This window comes from Rhododendron vialii, chromosome 1a (assembly GCF_030253575.1).
Source record: "Rhododendron vialii isolate Sample 1 chromosome 1a, ASM3025357v1".
Classification (NCBI taxonomy): domain Eukaryota; kingdom Viridiplantae; phylum Streptophyta; class Magnoliopsida; order Ericales; family Ericaceae; genus Rhododendron; species Rhododendron vialii.
Genome location: NC_080557.1, coordinates 45,308,468 through 45,327,658, shown reverse-complemented (window position 1 = coordinate 45,327,658; position 19,191 = coordinate 45,308,468). Strand labels below are relative to the sequence as shown.

At 39.1% G+C, this 19,191-nt stretch overlaps 2 protein-coding genes and 1 non-coding gene across 10 annotated transcripts; all 3 read left to right on the top strand.

The window, feature by feature from the left end:
* Window positions 1–187: 187 nt before the first annotated feature.
* On the top strand, window positions 188–10,077 carry LOC131320329 (transcriptional corepressor LEUNIG_HOMOLOG). Of its 5 annotated transcripts, none has more exons than XM_058351034.1 (19): window positions 188–473; window positions 706–774; window positions 881–984; window positions 2,605–2,702; window positions 2,885–2,994; window positions 3,091–3,389; window positions 3,503–3,578; window positions 3,677–3,788; window positions 4,653–4,702; window positions 4,809–5,057; window positions 6,152–6,247; window positions 6,376–6,597; window positions 7,307–7,445; window positions 7,529–7,635; window positions 8,295–8,444; window positions 8,614–8,769; window positions 8,906–9,025; window positions 9,114–9,311; window positions 9,671–10,077. In XM_058351034.1, the coding sequence occupies exons 3-19, from the start codon at window positions 950–952 to the stop codon at window positions 9,812–9,814; spliced, it is 2,361 nt and encodes a 786-aa protein (XP_058207017.1). In that variant the 5' UTR covers window positions 188–473; window positions 706–774; window positions 881–949; the 3' UTR covers window positions 9,815–10,077. The 5 variants fall into 5 exon arrangements, with proteins under 5 accessions (XP_058207017.1, XP_058206997.1, XP_058206988.1 ...); XM_058351005.1 differs by having other exon boundaries at window positions 239–473; window positions 3,674–3,788; XM_058351014.1 differs by lacking the exon at window positions 706–774 and having other exon boundaries at window positions 838–984; window positions 3,674–3,788.
* LOC131308660 (small nucleolar RNA snoR100) lies at window positions 6,826–6,933 on the top strand. The gene has a single exon (XR_009194521.1). It is a non-coding gene; the product is annotated as a small nucleolar RNA snoR100 (small nucleolar RNA).
* Window positions 10,078–12,395: 2,318 nt separating the features above from the next.
* Window positions 12,396–18,924, top strand: LOC131320392 (E3 ubiquitin-protein ligase PRT1-like). 4 transcript variants are annotated; one of them, XM_058351096.1, is made up of 10 exons: window positions 12,396–12,521; window positions 13,537–13,565; window positions 13,636–13,815; window positions 13,906–14,040; window positions 14,131–14,265; window positions 14,356–14,490; window positions 14,581–14,868; window positions 15,230–15,430; window positions 16,196–16,281; window positions 18,148–18,924. In XM_058351096.1, the coding sequence occupies exons 1-10, from the start codon at window positions 12,451–12,453 to the stop codon at window positions 18,481–18,483; spliced, it is 1,596 nt and encodes a 531-aa protein (XP_058207079.1). In that variant the 5' UTR covers window positions 12,396–12,450; the 3' UTR covers window positions 18,484–18,924. The 4 variants fall into 4 exon arrangements, with proteins under 4 accessions (XP_058207079.1, XP_058207087.1, XP_058207098.1 ...); XM_058351109.1 differs by having other exon boundaries at window positions 12,409–12,521; window positions 13,715–13,815; XM_058351104.1 differs by lacking the exon at window positions 13,906–14,040 and having other exon boundaries at window positions 12,398–12,521.
* Window positions 18,925–19,191: the final 267 nt, after the last annotated feature.

Sequence of the window (19,191 nt, the reverse complement as noted above, 5' to 3'; positions counted from 1 at the left end):
AACTTGCCATTCAGTAACTGAAAATTAATAAAGGGGCCCAAGTAAAAAATTTAGAGAATTTAGTTAGTCAGAGTATACGGTTTAAGGGTAATTAAAAAAATATGTTAGTTCAAGGGGGCGATATGTAATTGAGCCCAACTTGTACGCAGGTCACTTTATTCCGAACCTCCCCTTTTTTTTTTTTTTCAGGGCAATGATTCCGAACCTCCTTTGACCCTCTCTCTCTCTCTCTCTGTTAAGTGCCTTCGCGGTGCCGATATCGCTCTCTCTCTCTCTCTCTCTCTCTCTCTCTCTCTCCTTCTGGTTGAAGCTCGGCCTTCTCTCCGTTTCAGTTCACTCTCAGAATCGACAATTTCGCTCGACGAAATCCCGACCTTTCTCGAGTACCGTATAAGAATTCTAGCTTCTGGACTACTATTGTTTTTACGCATGAATATACCGCATCGCGATCGGCGTACGAATTCTGATATCAGGTATTCTCGCATTCCGAGCTAGTTGAATTGATAATCGTCGCAACGCGACGAAGACTCGCTGAGTCAAACAGCCTAAAAAAACGCTAGAACTCGCTATAATTGATATAAGTCCACCGGATTACTATCACGTTAATGATTTCTTACTCTATAGTAATTCAAGAAGTTTTTTGGACTGAAGATCTTGTTTCTGTTTGCTGAATTTCGCGATTTGTTGTTTTTCGTGTTGAGTTAGTTGGAATTAGGTTTTGTAATGTGGTGATATCTGTTCGGATCGGCAATGGTGGCTGGATTTATCGTACTGGTATGTTTGGAGTTCGATTTTGATGAGTACAATTAAAATGTGTTTTTTGTGTTGTCTTATTAGTGGTTAGATTGGCTGCATTATTGAGAGAGCTCTTGACCTGTAGGACTTGACTGGAAGCAAGCGCAGCGATTGATTTCCGGTCTTGTGTCCTCGTTGTTGTTGGCATCCAATCATGGCGGCGCAGAGTAATTGGGAAGCTGATAAGATGTACGTACTAAAATGTTTGTTTTTTTTAGTTGTTTGTTATGTTTAATTTGCTCACTCAAGAGAAAAGAAATTATGAGCTTATGAGTTTTATGACTTTATGCTTTACATTGTCTTCACGGATGGATCCGTAAAGGTTTTGTTTTTTTCCCGGGCGGTGGGGGGAAGGGATAATGTAACATCTGGCGGGAAAATTTGCAAGAAAAGTTAAAGTGCAATATGAATTTGCTAAACATATATTTGCGAGCTTACAAAATTTTCAACTTTGAACGATCCAACGGCCTATAGTACTTGGATTGTGGATCGTACCAATACAAGGAATGGGAACGGGGTACGCTAGGGTAGGCTTTGATATAACAAAATTAGAACTTACCCTTCCAAGCAATAAATATCTAGGCAAAAATATTGTTTTCCAAATTAGTCAGACAAAACACATTTCTAGGAACATAATGACCGAACTTTTTGCATTTTTCTCTCACCAAGTTTCCATTCTCTCTAGATTTTTGTCTTAATTAGTTGATTTTTTGGAAAAACTTTGGGGATCTCCATGGATTGCTTAATTACCGTTTTGGAACAGAATTGTACCATGTTTCCGAACGGTTAGCAAAACGCTAGTACCACTAGCGTAGTAGCATTCCCCGGTAACATTATTCTAACCTTCTTGAAAAGCTGAGCTAACGTCGTCGAGAACCTCCTTACGGAGTACTTCTGACACATTCCCATCAAACCATAAGGATGAAAGGATCGAATGCTCATTTCCAAATTCAAAAGCCCAATTCTTGTACTAATTGTGGAACCTTTCAAGATGAGATAAGTATAGGATAGATCGGACGAGCACAATACTAATACACCCACCTTCCTACCAAAGAAGACATTGTCATTCATCCATCATCAGTCTTCGATCTCTCTTCGCAACGCACTAAAATCAGCAATTTCATCACATCTTCATTTTTGTTACGGAAGGCAAGAAATTCATTCACGCGATATATGTCAGCGAGTTAGTAGGTGAGTGGTGGGCAAGAAATTAACCCTTGACCCTTGATGAACTTAGCCAAGGACCATGTTTCCGAACGGTTAGTAAAACGCTAATACCGCTAGGGTAGTAGCGTTCCCCCGTAACATTAATCTAACTGTCTTGAAAAGCTGAGCTGATAATCAGCAATTTCATCACATCTTCATTTTTATTACGGAAGGCAAGAAATTCATTCACGCGATATATGTCAGCGAGTTAGTAGGTGAGTGGTGGGCAAGAGTTTAACCCTTGACCCTTGATGAACTTAGCCAAGGACCCGACTTATCACGTCCTTTTATAGTATATAAAATGGAACCGTTACAGTTCAGAATTGTTTTGTATATTATTGCATAGTACAGGGTTTTTTTTTGGAAACTTGTTGGAGTTTGGTGGCGGCCTTGGATCTATCATTAAGTGTTTTTGGTCACGGCATTGTGAATTGGTTACCAGATGCTATTAAGGAAGTAGTGAGTTAATTCGATAGCATTTTTTAGGCAATTGTCTTTGCAATCACATGCTGGCTTGGTGTTTTATTTTTTAATATTATAATTAGCTTGATATGGTCATGATGCTGATCTTATTAATTCTGTTCGCCTGTCTGTTTGGCCTAGGCTCGACGTTTACATTCATGACTACTTGTTGAAAAGAAAATTGCATAATTCTGCAAAAGCTTTCATGACTGAAGGGAAAGTTGCCACAGATCCAGTAGGTAATAATTTTTCAAAAATTTCTTGGCATGTATTTTTAATGTTGTTTTTCATGCTACATTAAGTTTGGTTGAGGCATCATGTAAGTCTAATGGTAACTATGCGCAAGATATGGTTATAGTTCCACTAGAAGTCAAGTAGGACAGTAATTCATCTGATAGTAACTTAGAAGTTAATCTTGCAGCTATTGATGCACCTGGGGGATTTCTCTTTGAATGGTGGTCTGTCTTTTGGGACATCTTCATTGCAAGAACGAATGAGAAACATTCTGAAGCAGCAGCAGCTTATATAGAGGTGGCTCTGAATTAATATATTTTTGGTTCAATGCTCATTTATATGCTAAATTAGGAAGATATTATTTACCTTCATTGTTCTTAAAATGAAATTCAGACTCAACAAATGAAAGCAAGAGAGCACCAGCAACAACTACAAATGCAGCAGCAGTTGCAACTCATGCAACAGCGTAATGTTCAGTTGCAGCGAAGAGACCCTAACCATCCTGCCCTTGGTGGTCCTATCAATGGTATGAACTCTGAAGGAATGATAGGCCAGCCATCAGCCAGTGTACTTGCAATGAAGATGTACGAAGAAAGAATGAAACACCCCCATTCGATGGATTCAGAGAATTCTCCAGGTCTTATGGATGCCAATAGGATGGCCCTACTTAAGTCAGCAACGAATCATCAAGGGTGAGGTGTTTGAACATTTTTTGTCAACTTCATTCTTGTCCTTTATGAGCTTAATATATTTGCCTACCTTTTATGTAGTTTGAGGTCATTTTTCTTTTGTTCCTTTGATTCAGTCAGTTAGCCCAAGGCAACTCTGGGAGCATGTCCGCGGCTTTGCAGCAAATGCAGGGACGACCTCAAATGACCACTGTAATTACTCGGACCATACTCTTGTGCACTTAGTCATTCATTCCAGTACAACCATCTCCTGCACCAATCTCATCCTGTTTCCCGTTTGGAATTAGCAGGACATCAAACAAGAAGTTAATATGGGTGCATCTCAGAAATCTATGCCAATGGATCCTTCGTCAGTTTACGGACAAGCAATTTTACAATCAAAATCTGGACTGGGTGGTGCAGGTAGATTACCAAACCCTGGGGAATGAGAGAAGTATTTTATACAATGACGTTTGTACATGACTTCTGAGAATTATGACGTTCGTACATGACTTGTGAGAATATTATGGTTTTCGTTCTTTAAACCTACCGGAAACATGGATAGTTTATGTGGAGGTTCGTAGAGGTAGTGTAATAAGCTTTCAGAGCAACAAGGCTACAAAGAAGAACAGGCAACTAACTGCTTTAAAAAGTGCAAAAAAAGAAGAAACAGAACCTACTACACAGAAGTAGAAAAGGGGAAGAGCAAATTTTATTTCCAAGGAAGTTGTTTGGAACTTGAAAGTTCTCTTTAGATTAGACACTGCAACAAGATTTCTGGTTCTCAACCCAAATATAAACATCCGTAGGGACAGAAAGGAGGATCAGTAATGGTCAGCATAGGTATATTGACTCGGTTATTCAATGAGAAGTACGTTTCAGCACTTGGTTCACTCTCTTCATCTTTTTTTATTTATTATTATTTGGGTGGTTTCTGTTTATTTTGTTGTTATAAACTGTCATAAGCTATAAGATTTTTACCAACAGAAGGGGATGGATATTGACTTCTATATGGTAAACTTCAGAACATCAGGGAACAAGCAGTAGTATAACTGCATCATGTTTTTTTTACTGTGAGGATATATATTAGTAAAAAAATGAACCTTAAACTACTCTGGTGCCGGTCCGACTCAGCTGTCTGTAAAGCTTTAATCACAACTGAATTGAACTAACAAACACAGACGACCTCCGGAGCTAGCTAACTCAGATATAATAGCACTAAATGGGTAACCATCTCCTTTATAAGTTTATAACAACATCTCCTCATGATTTCGCTTTTCCTTTCAGGATTAAATCAAGGTGTCTCTGGTCTTCCATTGAAGGGTTGGCCTCTTACCGTAAGATACTCTTATACTTTCTTTATGCGATAGAAAATCAAATATTAGCTACATTAATATAGTTTGGAGATGCTTTACTGTTTGTTATCGCTGTGACCTTATTCAGGGAATTGACCAGTTACGACCGAGTTTAGGTTTACAAGTGCAAAAGCCAAATCTACAGACCCAAAACCAGTTTCTTTTAACATCACAACAGCAACAGGTCTTAGCACAAGCTCAGGCGCAAGGAAACCTTGGGAATTCACCGAACTTTGGGCTTTGCGGCTTACCAAGGGGTAGCTTGAATTCTAAAGATGGTCAACCTACAAGGAATGATGGATCTATATGCTCACCAGCACAATCAAATCCACCAAAGGTTAGACCCTTAACTTGTCGGAAGGAGAGATAGCAACATCAAGAATATCTTTGGCAGGCTAACATCATGATGCATAAGCATATACCCACAGCACCAGCTGGCTTGTCATATTCTTGCTGCCTTTTCTCTCCTATTATGCTACGGTTGTATTTGTTCGAATGTGTAATGATGTAATATCTCCCTTTGGGGAATGCTGCCCCCTTTAGATGGTTAAAATGGAATTAGTGGCAAAAGAATGTGATCTTCCTGCTGTTAAAATGTTGTGATACAGTTTTCCAATAAGCACCGTGGACCTTATAGGGTGGAATTTATTGTAGGGTATTGTCTTATATGTCATCTCGAGGGTCTTCAAAGGAGATAGGATTAGTGTATCATCGGTTGATGGTTCTGTTGAACTCTTAACTTTCAAAGGCTATGCCAAATGCATTTCTTGGCTATTTGGAGTGTAGGAGCCGTGTATGTTTAATTTGACTGTGTGCAGGTTTATCAATTTTAGCCGGACACGAGAGTAAATTTAACATTTGTATGTTAAGAGTCTTAAGACCAGTAAAACATTGAGTAAATGTTTTCTCCGTCTGTCCAGAAAGATAGGTATCAGGCATTTGGTCATGTGAAGTGTGAAACAAGATTTGTGTGGCCGGCCCCAAATAGTTGGGACAAGGACTAGCTGAGTTGGGTATCAAAAAGATAGGATCATAGGAAAGAGGTTTCACATATATCTTTAGTTTAAGTCCTTCCCGTAAATGCAGAGATATTAGCCAACACAAGCTTGTATGCACTTGCCGAAAATATGAATCAAGCTTACATGCACTTCCATTTGTGTCTTTGGTTAAGATAAATACGCATATATCACTTGATATTTTCCCCATATGTTTGTGGTTGTACAGATTCATGTCCATAATCTCCACGTTTAAAGGAAAATGAAAAGGGCATCTACTTTTATTGTAATGGTTTTTCTTGTACATTGTCTGGAGTCGCTTCATCTCCATTATTAACACGCACGGCCTATTATTTAGTGATTTGGGATATATATACTCATATTAGTTTTGAAGTTTTTATATGCCCTCTTTTGATTTTTAGTTGGTATTCAACAGATGAAGATGACCCAGATGCAGCAGTCATCCTCTCAACAGCAGGATCAGTTGCAGCAGCAGCAGCAGCAGCAGCAGCAGCAGCAGCAACTGCAACAGGTTCTGCTTACGCTGATTTATTCATAGAATCTCATTTTAAGCTGACAACATCCCTGCGAGTACTTTTCATCTCTGTTCTCCTTGGGTTTAGACTGATTAATATCTAATGGTGGTTTATCATGACACAGAATAACCGGAAAAGGAAGCAACACTCTTCTTCTGGACCTGCCAATAGCACGGGTACAGGAAATACAGTGGGCCCTTCTCCAAACTCACCAGCATCTACTCACACACCTGGTGATGGATTAACGTCGGCAAGTAGCTTGCAGCATGTCAACAGCGTGCCAAAAAGCTTGATGATGTATGGTGCGGATGGAACAGGAGGTATTACGTCCTCTACAAATCAGCTGGTATGCCTGTTTAACTTTTCACTTGTAAAACGATTTTTATCACCTTCAGTATTCTTGATTGCTTGAGGATTTGTTGTGGAGTTTTCTCCTCTTGCCTGGCATATTCTTTCTTGATTGCATCCTTACATTATCTTTCGTCTGCTGAGCAAAAAATAAATAAAACGTCAATGGATTTTTCTTGAATCTGTATTCCTGACGTGTATTGTGCATACCGATGCTCTGGACTATCAGTGAAGGAAGCATGATAATGTGCACATAAATTGAATTGGGTATCTAGGCCTGCCCTCTCTTATGCCATTTGGCTTTGATTTGGGGGCATGGTTTCGCAGCAAAACAGGTATGGGGGGGGGGGCACTATTTTAATGGTATTCTGAGAGCAGCCACTTTGTGCATATTGCCAAAGGTTAGGTCTGTCTCCAATCTTCCCCCACCCATACCCCCAATGATGGGGGACTACATGGGTTCTGCTGCTGCTGTTGTTGTTGTATTCCTGACGTGTCTTATCTCCGTAATAAATTTGACCTGTCGATTTAGTTTGTCCTCAATATGTGCCGTTTTGTACCTTTGGTTAGACTTCAGACAAGAAAGATTTACCTCTTCACATTGAGTAATTATTGGATAGACATGTTCAAATTCGTACCAATGAAGTTTATGTGTGAGATGGAGCGAAACATTGCAATGCCTCCTGATACATTGATAATTTCTGCAGGATGACATGGAACATTTTGGAGACGTTGGTTCTTTGGATGATAACGTGGAATCATTTTTGTCGAATGATGGAGATGGAAGAGATCTGTATGGAACCTTAAAACAGAGTCTTACTGAGCACAAAACAGAGCCTAATAAGGGTAATCAATTCTGTAGGTTGTACATGCTATGTTTGTCCTAGTTGGTTGAGTATTTCTAAGGAATGTTAAATTCTCCATTTCAGGTTTTTCCTTTGGGGAAGTTAGTAGTATAAGGACAAGAAATAAAGTTACCTGCTGTCATTTTTCTTCAGATGGGAAGTTGCTAGCTAGTGCTGGACATGACAAGAAGGTAGAATGTGCAGTATAGTTAATAACCACGGCTGAGCACCACATATGCATAGCTGAATACTATGGTTGTAATGCAGGATATCACTAACATACTTCTTTAATATCATGTCTGTTAGTTCCAACCATGACGTTGTAACGAATGGTTTATTCTTTTATAAGATCCATTTAATATCATGTCTGTTAGTCTAACCATGATGTTGTCTTGATGGTTTATTCTCTTTTTAAGATCTGCTATCTTAATACCACCGCTAAATGTGTAAACGCCTGTTAGTTCCAGGTTTCCAACCATGATTTAACTTATGGTCCATTCCAGTTCAATTTGTTAGCAATGCCCATGATTTTAGTTTGCTGAGATTGGCATGTCTAAAGCAAAATGGCTTATTTTTGTGTTTACTTCAATTTTTATTTTATTTTTTTCTGGTATTAGAGAAGTACACTAAAGCCAAGCCAGCCTTTTTTTAAAAATCTTTTTTATTTCGTTTCTGAACTTTCTTCAAGGTTGGTTCCTTTTCATTTTTACTTTTACAATTTCTCTTTTCTGGACGAACTACAAAAGTAAAAAAGTCGACCGGAAAAGACAAGTTTATGCAGTCCAAGCTAAGTTCTTGGAGTATGGATACGAGTCACTGATCAAATGGGCATCTTGTGTGATTCATTCAGGCTATTCTCTGGAACATGGATACCCTGCAAACAGAGAGCACTCCAGAAGATCACCAATGTCTAATTACAGATGTTCGTTTCAGACCAAATTCAACTCAGCTGGCAACAGCGTCATTTGACAAGTCTGTGCGATTGTGGGATGCTGCTAATGTAATTGTCTTTGCCCCCTGTTTTTTGATAACTTCGGATAATACTTGATTGGCGACCGTCTCCATAATCCTTAGATTTACAGGCTTCACTTCTGCACTTCACACACTAATGATCTGAATAATGCCCTCCATGGACTCTGTGTTTACACTTGTTGGGTTTATTCTTGCAGCCAAGTTACTGTTTGCATGCATATACGGGGCACCCTTCACATGTTATGTCTCTAGATTTCCATCCCAAGAAGAACGATCTTTTCTGTTTCTGTGACAGTACAAATGAAATATGCTATTTTAATATCAGTCCATTCACCTGCACTCGTGTTTCTAAGGTTTGTTCTGCCTACACCACCCCCCCCCCCCCCCCCCCCCCCCCCAATTTTTCCTCTCTTGTCTTCCACGTATTGAGTTTTCTTTGGGCGAAGTTGCTCTTTATCATCCGAGAGATTATTACGTTGCTTGGTGTAGCAAGGAGGCAGTGCTCAGGTGAGATTTCAACCGATAAATGGACATCTACTTGCAGCAGCATCGGATAAGGTGGTGTCTATCTTTGATGTCGAAACTGACAGACAAACTCATGCATTCCAGGTTTGCGTATACTTGTATGTCCTTGGTGATGTTATTGCCTGAGAGGTTGAGTATGTATTAATTTGAGTGACTTTTTACACTTAATCAGGGGCACTCCGGAGTGGTCAACTACCTCTGCTGGGATCTTAGTGGAGACTATTTGGCATCTGTCAGCGAGGAATCTGTCAAAGTTTGGTCATTAGGCTCAGGGGAGTGCATTCATGAGCTTAGTTCCAATGGCAACCAGTTCCATTCTTGTGTTTTTCATCCAAGTTATTCAGCCCTATTGGTGATCGGCGGATTGCGGGTACTTGCATCTTTCAGTACTACATTTGGTTTCTTTGTTTAGTGGTCACCATTAGGTTGTGGAGGGATTTACCAAAGGGAAGAAGATAATGAGGCTGCCATACAACCAAGTTTAGCTTATTCCTTCCACAAAATCCTACAAATTTTTTTACCGAAGCACAGCCTTAGAGTGCAGTTTTTGTTTAGATTCCTTAACACATTGATTCGGCCATAAACGTAGCCTTGTTTTCGTAAGCCAAGTAAAGCATGTACTGGGGTGGCACACTTGCATTGTTTCTTTGGCTGAACTTTCTCCACATATCTTTGTCGATACACACAACTACAACATATGTATTAATTTCTGACACTTAAACATTGCAGTCTTTGGAGCTGTGGAACATGGCTGAGAATAAGAGCATGACCGTTCCAGCGCACGAGAACATTATAGCTGCTTTGGCCCAATCACCTGTCACCGGCATGGTTGCTTCCGCAAGTCATGACAGCTCCATTAAGTTATGGAAGTGAAATAATTCTACACTGTTGGTGGCAATACACCAATTTTAATGGGAGCTGCTGGTGCTACTTCCACCAAAAAAATCTGGCAGAGGACATGCATGATATTAGTACTTGGTCGTAAGTGTTCTTTTTCATTCTAGGAAATTATTAGTGTATCTATTATTAGTTTATGACAGATCGATTTTAGTGCTGTGATTTATTGAAGCTGGTTAGAATCTGGAAACGAAGCAGATTGTTTGGTTGAAAGAGAAGGAAAGAGTGCATATTCTTAATTTTGTTTGTTAAAATGACCCACACTGGTTTTGAGGTATGGTCCCAACCGTAACACTTGGGAGTTTGATTCTTTGGCAGATCTTACCAGAATGGTCGAGCGACTAGCAAAATCATCCGCCTGGTGAGAAATGATAAATTAGTTAGTTTTTGTTTGAGAAAAAACAGTCACTGTACATAAACTGTAGCTCTAAGTCACGTAATGTGCATGCGTGACATAGGTGTGAGAGTGGGAGGAGAGAATCGATTATGTGACCTAGGTGTGGCTATGAGTTGGGCCATGTTGGGTTTGAGTCGCGCTAACCCAGCGGTGATGGTGACAGAGCAACGCAAACCAGCCAGAATGTTCTGAGTTCTTGGCCCACAGGTCCTGTTTGGTTCCACAACTTCGCAGAAATATGGGGTTCATCCACTTAAGTCTGGAAATCCATATCGATGTGCGGTGATAGAGATACTTGAGACACTATCGTGACTGTGCCTAAAGATACTGAACGATATTTTGTTTGTTTGTCAAGGACGAACAATTAGAATCACTAATTGAATCCCCTGTATGTGTAGGGTTAGCGTTCCATCCTAAAATATTTTGTGCTAGGAGCTAAAAGCATTTAGCACAAGTTGCTTCTTTTTTTTCTTTTAGGCGGGGAAAGTTGCGTCTGCCAGCTGCTAGTTTGTTGTTCAATATAGTACATGAGTACCAGGTTCAAATTGCGATGGGGTAGCTTTAATTAAGAACTAGATTGTTTTAGACCTCATAAATTCAAATATTTTGTGTTGCTGCATGGAAAGTTGCTTTTTCGACTTCTCTTGTCAAGACGGCTCAAGAAATTCCTATAGAAGGTGGCCATAGAACATGCTTTTCATACGTTTGGCCCTTTCAAAATAGTGGGATCTCGGGCCGCGTTCCCTTGGAACACAATCCACATTGGATCCTCTCCGGTCTTATAAATTGATTGGACGATTTAATTTTGGGCCTTTTCAAGTCCGCATTAATGAGACAAATCGTTCACTTTTTACAACACTTCGAAAACATATAACACGCCACAAATTAAGTTGATCGGTATTTGACATTATTTTAAAATAAGTTTATATTGCCTACAAAGAGAGGGAAATACAAAACCATTAAATACATTTATCTCAAAATAAATTCATTTCCAAATCATCGATATTTGATTAACTTGATTTTTAGCGTGGAAACATTTTCTAGAAAGCGAACAATCTGGATCATTGACACAAGCCCAAAATTGAAAGACAATCCATTTATAGGACCGGAGAGGATACAGATCCATCCCCCAAACCTTGCAACCCAAGTGCGGCTACGTGTCTCTCTCTCCAGCCCCTGGATCCATCTTTAATTTTTTGGGCAAATATCATTGACACCCCCAAGGTTTTCCTTAGGTACGTATTCCCCCTCCAGGTTTGAAAAATAATTTTTCACCCCCTAGGGTTTGGAGATGCATTTCAATTACACTCAATTGTTCGAAATGCTTACGCTGGTTTGTGTTGGATCCACCCTGGAATCCCACACAAATAATCGGAGTTCTTTGATCTTTGATTTGTTTAAAACATGTTATTAAGGACCCTCATAAAAAATCGACTCAGTCAGATACCGGTAAAGACCTGATCAACTCGTTAAATTTTTAGTCTCTTAATTCTCAAGGTCCTAAAAAAATGGTTTTAAACAAATTAAATAACTTTGATTATTTGGGTGGGATTCCGAAGTGGGTCTAACACAATCCAGTGTAAGCATTTCGAACGATTTGGTGTAATTGAAATGCATCACCAAACCTTGGGCTTTGATATTTGTAAGGAAGATTTGCAGGGAACCATGCAAAGGAAAGACGCATTTGGGTTCATTTTGGGTTCTACAAAAATCTAAAAAATATCCATAATTTTTTGAATATTATTTTATATGGCCTTGTAAAAAATCAGCTCCAATGGACATCGGTAACGACAGTAAGTATTATTTTTGGATTTTTAAGGGCGAACTGAACAGTTTTGTGACATTTTGCCCCTACAAATCCAAAAGAAATACTTATCGATATTCATTGGAGCTGAAATTTTTACAGGATTCCATAAAATAATATTGAAAAATTTATGAATATTTTTCTAGATTTTTGTGGAACCCGAAATTGACCCAAACGAGTTTTTTCTTGCGTCGTTCCCTCCAAATCTTCCTTGCGATTAGGATTTCCGTCAAACCTCAGGGTGTTGAAAATCATTTTCCAAACCTGGAGGGGAAATCTGTACTTACAGAAAACCTTGGGGGTGTCAGTGATATTACCCTAATTTTTTCTATCTGAACCCCGATCTAACACATCCCTCTCTCTCTCTCTGGAAATCAAAGTTGTATTGAAGGAGATTACTTTTCTCGGCCAATGGAGAATGAATCAGATGACGTTGAATCAGGGGAGCAGATTTCAGAATCGTTCATCTGTTGCGTTTGCCTGTAATTTCACCTCCCAAATACCTTTATCTCTACGTTTCATATACGTGCTTGCGCATATATAAATGGATGCATTAGCGTATCTGTAGCACAATTGTCATCCGATCGCCCGATTGACAGCCTTTTTTGACGATTGGCTTCGGGATTTGTTTCTTGTTTTCAATTTGTTAGATTATCGAGCTCAGAATATTAGCTTATCTGATTTTGTTAAAACCCCTAATTTCTATACTTGTGCCGGTTGAGGCTCTGCAGACAAAATTGTGGAAACTTTATGTATAACTCAAATTTATTTTCATACCCAAGAAATTAATTTGGGACTATTTTCTAACACCCTCGTGCTGCCGGCATTTAGGTCTGTGACATGTAGCAATTTTTTTTCTTATCTTTTCTGTAGCCTCGGGGTATGTCGTCATGGAGTGTGGGCAATTTCAATTTAAATTTGGATGGAATGTGCCCGCTTTGATGCCATGTTGGAACTTTATATCTAACCAACAACCAATTGGCAATAAGTGGAGAGGTCTCTCGTATTAAGTGATGTCATATTCCATACCCAAGCAATGTGAGACTATTCTCTAACAATAATCACCAGTCAGTTCTGCACAAATCTTGTTCAATTCTACTGTTGTTTTGTTTTTGCTGGCTATCAAATTTCGTTTGTAATTTGGCATGTCTTGTAGCGATGCTAGTCTTGTGAGCATACTTTTCTTTGATCCCCGTGGCAATGTATCCAAGATTTTACTTAGGGATGGCAAACGTATATTTGCATATAGCACGTGGGAGTGCTTAATTTTCCTTTAACTAGCTGGGGAGCAATGTTATGTGGACTCTTATAAATATATTGTATTAAGCATTTTATGGTTGTGCTTAATACAATATGTTTTTTTGGCTCAAGCTTGTTCTTTTTAGTAACAGTAGTGGGTTTCGTGACTCAATTGTGTTTTTTTTTCTTCTTTCTGCACTGAAATGTGAATTTTTTTTTGTGAAAACCTTATTAAGACGGAATTTGTTCTTTTTGCAGGGATCTTCTTTATAAGCCCATTGTATTGGGTAAGCCATTGCAAGGATGTGAATATTCTGAAGTTGGAGTTGTTTAATTCATTTCTTTGTGTAATCGCAGGTTGTGGCCATGTCTCCTGTTTCTGGTGTGTCCATAGAACCATGGATGGTCTACATGAATCTCATTGTCCAATTTGTAGGCATCCATATGGTCATTTTCCAACTATTTGTCAGATGCTTCATTTCTTGCTTTTGAAGTTGTATCCAGTTGCCTACAAGACGAGGGAAATTCACATCCTAGGTGAAGTGTGTTAGTAGTTGGCTTTTTTTAGAGTTATTGGTTAAGTACTGCTAAAGACATTTGGTGTTGATATATTTTCACATATTCCAGAAGAGGAAAAGAAGACGGGCTGCTTCTCACCTAAGGTTGAGGATCTTCTTTGTGCTTCACATACTAAAGAAGAATTCAATCATCTTGATGATCAGGATCCAGTTGCCTACAAGACAAGGGAAACTCACATCCTAGGTGAAGTGTGTTAGTAGTTGGCTTTTTTTGGAATTATTGGTTAAGTACTGCTAAAGACATTTGGTATTGATATATTTTCACATGTTCCAGAAGAGGAAAAGAAGACGGGCTGCGTCTCACCTAAGGTTGATGATCTTCTTTGTGCTTCACATACTAAGGAAGAATTGAATCATCTTGATGATCAGGATCCAGTTGCCTACAAGACAAGGGAAACTCACATCCTAGGTGAAGTGTGTTAGTAGTTGGCTTTTTTTAGAGTTATTGGTTAAGTAATGCTAAAGACATTTGGTATTGATATATTTTCACATATTCCAGAAGAGGAAAAGAAGACGGGCTGCGTCTCACCCAAGGTTGATGATCTTCTTTGTGCTTCTCATACTAAAGAAGAATTGAATCATCTTGATGATCAGGATCCAGTTGCCTACAAGACAAGGGAAACTCACATCCTAGGTGAAGTGTGTTAGTAGTTGGCTTTTTTTAGAGTTATTGGTTAAGTAATGCTAAAGACATTTGGTATTGATATATTTTCACTTATTCCAGAAGAGGAAAAGAAGACGGGCTGCTTCTCACCTAAGGTTGATGATCTTCTTTGTGCTTCGCATACTAAAGAAGAATTGAATCATCTTGATGATCAGGATAACAGCACAAGCATGCCAAAACAAATCACTGCTGAAAGCTTCAAATCCACATGTACATTTGGTGTCAAAGAAAATTATTCGCCACAAGGAAGCTGCAACAAAATTTCTGGGCAGGTTTCAATTGTTGATGTATCTTGTGCTACATGCAAGCAACTACTCTTTCGGCCTACTGTTCTTAATTGTGGCCATGGTACACTTTTGCATGCGAATCAGCCTGCTGTTATAATTTTTTTGTAGTCCCTCGTCCCTATTTGTTTGTCCTCTTTCTCTATTCGTGGACATCTCAAAAAATTCATGTACATCTTCTATTTTATTTTGTTCCAGATGATTTTGAAAACTTTGTCTACGTGAGCTAATTGAGGTTTTTTGATTGATGGAAAGAAATTGAAAGGAGATTTATGAAAGTTACTTTTTGTGTCGAGTGTTGACCCATTTAAAGGGTGCGGCTGTCCAAAAGAAGAACAAACAAATAGGCTTGGAGGGAGTATCATTTGTGCTTTCAGATGAGCAAGAAATGTACATTAACTCCTTTATTCTTCATTTGGTTTTAGTATATTGTGAAGCTTGCATCGAACTAGCTGGTGAGGCAATTAGATGTCATATTTGCCAAAGCCTGCATCCGGGTGGTTTTCCAAAGGTTTGTTTGGAATTTGACCATTTTCTGGAGGAGCAGTTTCCAGAGGAATATACTGCGAGGAGGGGCACAGTGCAGCGCAAACTAGTCCAGTTTCAGCATGAGAGCTCACCGACTTGTATGTCTCAATTGTTTATTTCTGAATGCAGTGATTTCCATTTTTGTGGCCTGGCACAATACTCCATGCTGCAATCTTTTTAATTTCAAGAATTGGTCTCTCATTGAATCTTAGCTAATCATTGCGTGTATTCTGCTGCTCTCTCTTATACTATACCTCCTAACCTGTAAAGTGTAAAGTTTGAAACCCGATTTTATCATTTGTTGGTATTCTCCTCTTAACAGGACTGTTTTCATCTTTAACCTGCTAGCAAAGTAGACCAGATATGCGTGAAGTTGTGAAGAATAAGGAAATATATACGTGAAGATACACGTGATATAGGAATGTATGGGCAAAGCCATCTCCATTTGGTGGATGCAACGGAAAATGGTTGTGTTGCCTGGTATAATTTTTGCACAGAATTCAAGATTATCTTAATATTATGTAACATTATACTAGTGCCATCAAGCCAAAGTACCAAATGAAGATGCTGTTTAAGATGCTTAATGATGAGAAGTCGATAAGTTTTCCATTCTGATATGGATTGTTAACATCTGCAACCTGTCAGAGCACAAATCATTTCTTTTTTCTTTTTTGCTCGTGTCTCGATGTATTTTGGCGGGGTGGGGGTTCATGGTTGATTCATGGGGCTTATTGGGTATATTTTCGTTCACTTTGATGTGTGTTCTGTTTATGTATTTTGATTTTCTTCAATTTTTTATTTTATTTTAATTTGAACTGCTTTTGCTTCTGCAATTTGTAATGCCAGTTTGTGCTACCTATCAGGTTCAACAGAAGAGCGTGGTTTTTTCCATTGGTTGGGTGAACATGGTCCGGATGTTCATGTTGGAGCCGGTTGTGATTCTTGTGGGGTAAATTTCTGAATCCTGCCATAAACTAACCTTCCATTAACGTCATTGAAATAATGTTGGTCAAATAGGAAATAGAATTTCTGTCATACTTCTTCCCCTTTTTATTTCACCATCTTCTTTGTACTATTTGATGTGAAACAAAAGGGAAGGAAAATTGCATAGTAGAAGAGGAAAAAGTCCCTTCTTTGTGGAGGAAGAGGTGAAAGGGATAGAGAAATAGTTGAAGAAGTGACAACAAGACTCTTCATGCACAAACCACGAGGGTCCTGTACTATATTTACAGATCAAGAGCTTAAAGCTCTTGTGAATATGTTTCTTCTTCTTCTTCTTTCTACTCATCGGGCTAAACTCTCAATTTTGCAAGTATGCATAGATGGTGTTCCGCTAACTTTTTAAGAACTTAATTTTTACCCGTTAAGAACCCATGTTCCGCTATCTCCGACCTTCTTAAGGAACACCACAACGTCGTTTTGGTGTTCCTTCCCCCACAGACTTCGTGCGAAATGACTATTTTGCCCCTCCCCCCATTTTGTCGGTGCTGCAGCCTAGGGCTTCCAGATTATGCGAAAACTCTCTCTCCCTCTCATCCTTATCTGTGCAGCTGCCCCCTCCTCTCTCTCCCTCTGTTGGGGTAAAGGGCATTTTGGTCAATAGCTCAAAAGTACGTATTTTACCTTTAATGGAACAAGGGTGCTTATTTCCCTACCCAATGTTGGGGTAAAGGGCATTTTGGTCATTAGCTCAGATAACCCAAACCCGAAATAAGTACTTATTTTGCCTAGTGGAACAAGGGTTCTTATTTCCCTTTCCAAAGTTGCAAAATAAGTACTTATTTTTTAAGAACCCGTAGCAGAACACCACCGAGACTTCATGAAATCCTTGAACAAGAGAAATTCTCTGTGAAGATCTTCCTACTCTGAATGGCAACATATAGGTACTCAATATTTTGTACCCGAAACCTCATGTGACACTTTAAGTTCTTACAGTAAGAATACAGTTGGAACAAATTCACGCAAGATTTTTGTAAGACTAAAAACTGACACAATAATTTGATTACCACACCCCATGTGTAGGGGTCCTTATTCCAATTTGCTTAAAAGAAGTGGTGGTTCTATTGAAGTCTGCTACGTGGAAGGGCTTTTTTCGTAGGCTGCCTCGTCTAACTTTGCTTTGTCCACGCTTTCCAAATAATGTTTATTCAACCGCTAAGGCATGTGTTCTATGCCATATATGTAGGTTGTCCTTTTGAAATACTTCAGTTCTGTGCTCATAAAATATTGGTGATGCACCAGGCACTCTGTACACACGTGGACGCCTTCGCAGCGAAGTTCTTGTGTTGATTACATTCTGTCTTTGTTGGGGAGGGTCCCGGATGTAGTCATCTGACAATCATTCGAGTCCTAACATACACTACCATATATACCCATTTTGTTAAAGGGCATTCTTATTGGATTTTGTGTCTTATCACTTTACTTGGGTTATGAGGTCTACCCCCTTAATTGAGCTACTGAGGCAAATACTTGATGCCAATTTCTTGAAATCTTATGATTGACTCCCAAAGGGCATACTAATATAATGAGAATACCTCTACTTGCCCATAATCGTATGTATAATTCATGTGTAGCATATCTGAAAAAGCATTTCTAGTCCACTTTATGCTGCTTCAATGGCTTCATTAGGACCAGTTTTCAGACTTGAAAAGATTAGAACTGTTGTTTTAAATACAAATTTACAACATGGGTTAGATTTGGCATGTGTTTATTATAGGTTATGTAACTCACAAACGTCTCTCTCAAGTCAGTGGCATCCATATTCCCTGTTCTTTTCATTAGATTGTCTTCTTGTCATTTTGGATTATTGCTGCAGATGTGCCCAATCAAGGGGGATAGATACAAATGCATAGATTGCAAGGAAGCAATGGGGTTTGACCTTTGTGGTGATTGTTATAATTCTCACTCAAAGCTTCCAGGTCGGTTTAATCAGCAGCATACCCCAGACCACAAGTTTGAGAAAGAAAAGTCGCGCAGTTTACGGAACATAATGTTGCAATTGCTGAGAGGAGACTCGGTTAATGGACTTCTTCTGCCTTCACTCTCTGGTGATGCTTTGGAAAATCCAGAAAATGAGCTTCCTTTGGTGGCTCCGTTGACAGCCAGTGATTTGGAAGAGCCTCAGAATGATGACACCCAACCCACCAGTTGAAACTTGGAGTTGCCTTCGACAAAATTGGAGGGGAAGCAGTCGATGAATTACCAAGTTGTGCAAAAATTGATTGGAAGGAAGTGAGGAACACTTTAAGGCTCATCAAGTCTTTTGCGCAGGGACAGTAATGGGCTTTTGCTCCAACGTAAATCTGCCTATAAATTGGAATACTAGAAAGTGGTGCCGTTGGATGGTGATATTGAGCTAGAGGCATTTGTGACTTGTGAGTTATGGGTCTGCGGGATTATATATATCTTGTGTGTGTCAATGAACGTGCCAGGTATCCATGGTATCTTCTGCGACCCTTTTCTTTTCACTCGGTAAGCATTTCTATTATCAGCTTAATGCCGCTTTTGTTCCAAATTATTGGCTTTGCTTGAATAATGCAAAATTTATCAAATAATATTATATAAAACATTCCGCTGTGGTTGGAATGCAGTATACATGAGCTCATACACTCCATGGACGCGTGTTACGTTTTTACAGTTACTTTGTTTCTCGTTCTGTGTTTATATGTTTTTGTGGCATGGACAAATGGAGTAAAGACATTATCATTTACTGCTCTTACACTTAGACCTCTTGGGTTTCCATCAACTTTGTTGAGCCTCCTTTTCTCGTCAAAAAATGGAAGGCGACGGATGTTTTTCGGGTAACCCCTCTGCTTCTTGTTTATTTCTCTTTGATTCTTGTTCTACCTCTTTCTTCCTC

What these genes read in the sequence shown, in the direction of transcription:
- LOC131320329 (XM_058351014.1), top strand. Translation starts at nt 950, where the DNA reads ATGGCGGCGCAGAGTAATTGGGAAGCTGATAAGAT. An exon ending in CGTCCTCTACAAATCAGCTG is followed by an intron (nt 6,598 to 7,306) that starts GTATGCCTGTTT and finishes TAATTTCTGCAG; the next exon opens with GATGACATGGAACATTTTGG. An exon ending in GTGCTGGACATGACAAGAAG is followed by an intron (nt 7,636 to 8,294) that starts GTAGAATGTGCA and finishes TGATTCATTCAG; the next exon opens with GCTATTCTCTGGAACATGGA.
- LOC131320392 (XM_058351096.1), top strand. Translation starts at nt 12,451, where the DNA reads ATGGAGAATGAATCAGATGACGTTGAATCAGGGGAGCAGATTTCAGAA. An exon ending in TTATAAGCCCATTGTATTGG is followed by an intron (nt 13,566 to 13,635) that starts GTAAGCCATTGC and finishes GTGTAATCGCAG; the next exon opens with GTTGTGGCCATGTCTCCTGT. An exon ending in AAGGGAAACTCACATCCTAG is followed by an intron (nt 14,041 to 14,130) that starts GTGAAGTGTGTT and finishes CACATGTTCCAG; the next exon opens with AAGAGGAAAAGAAGACGGGC.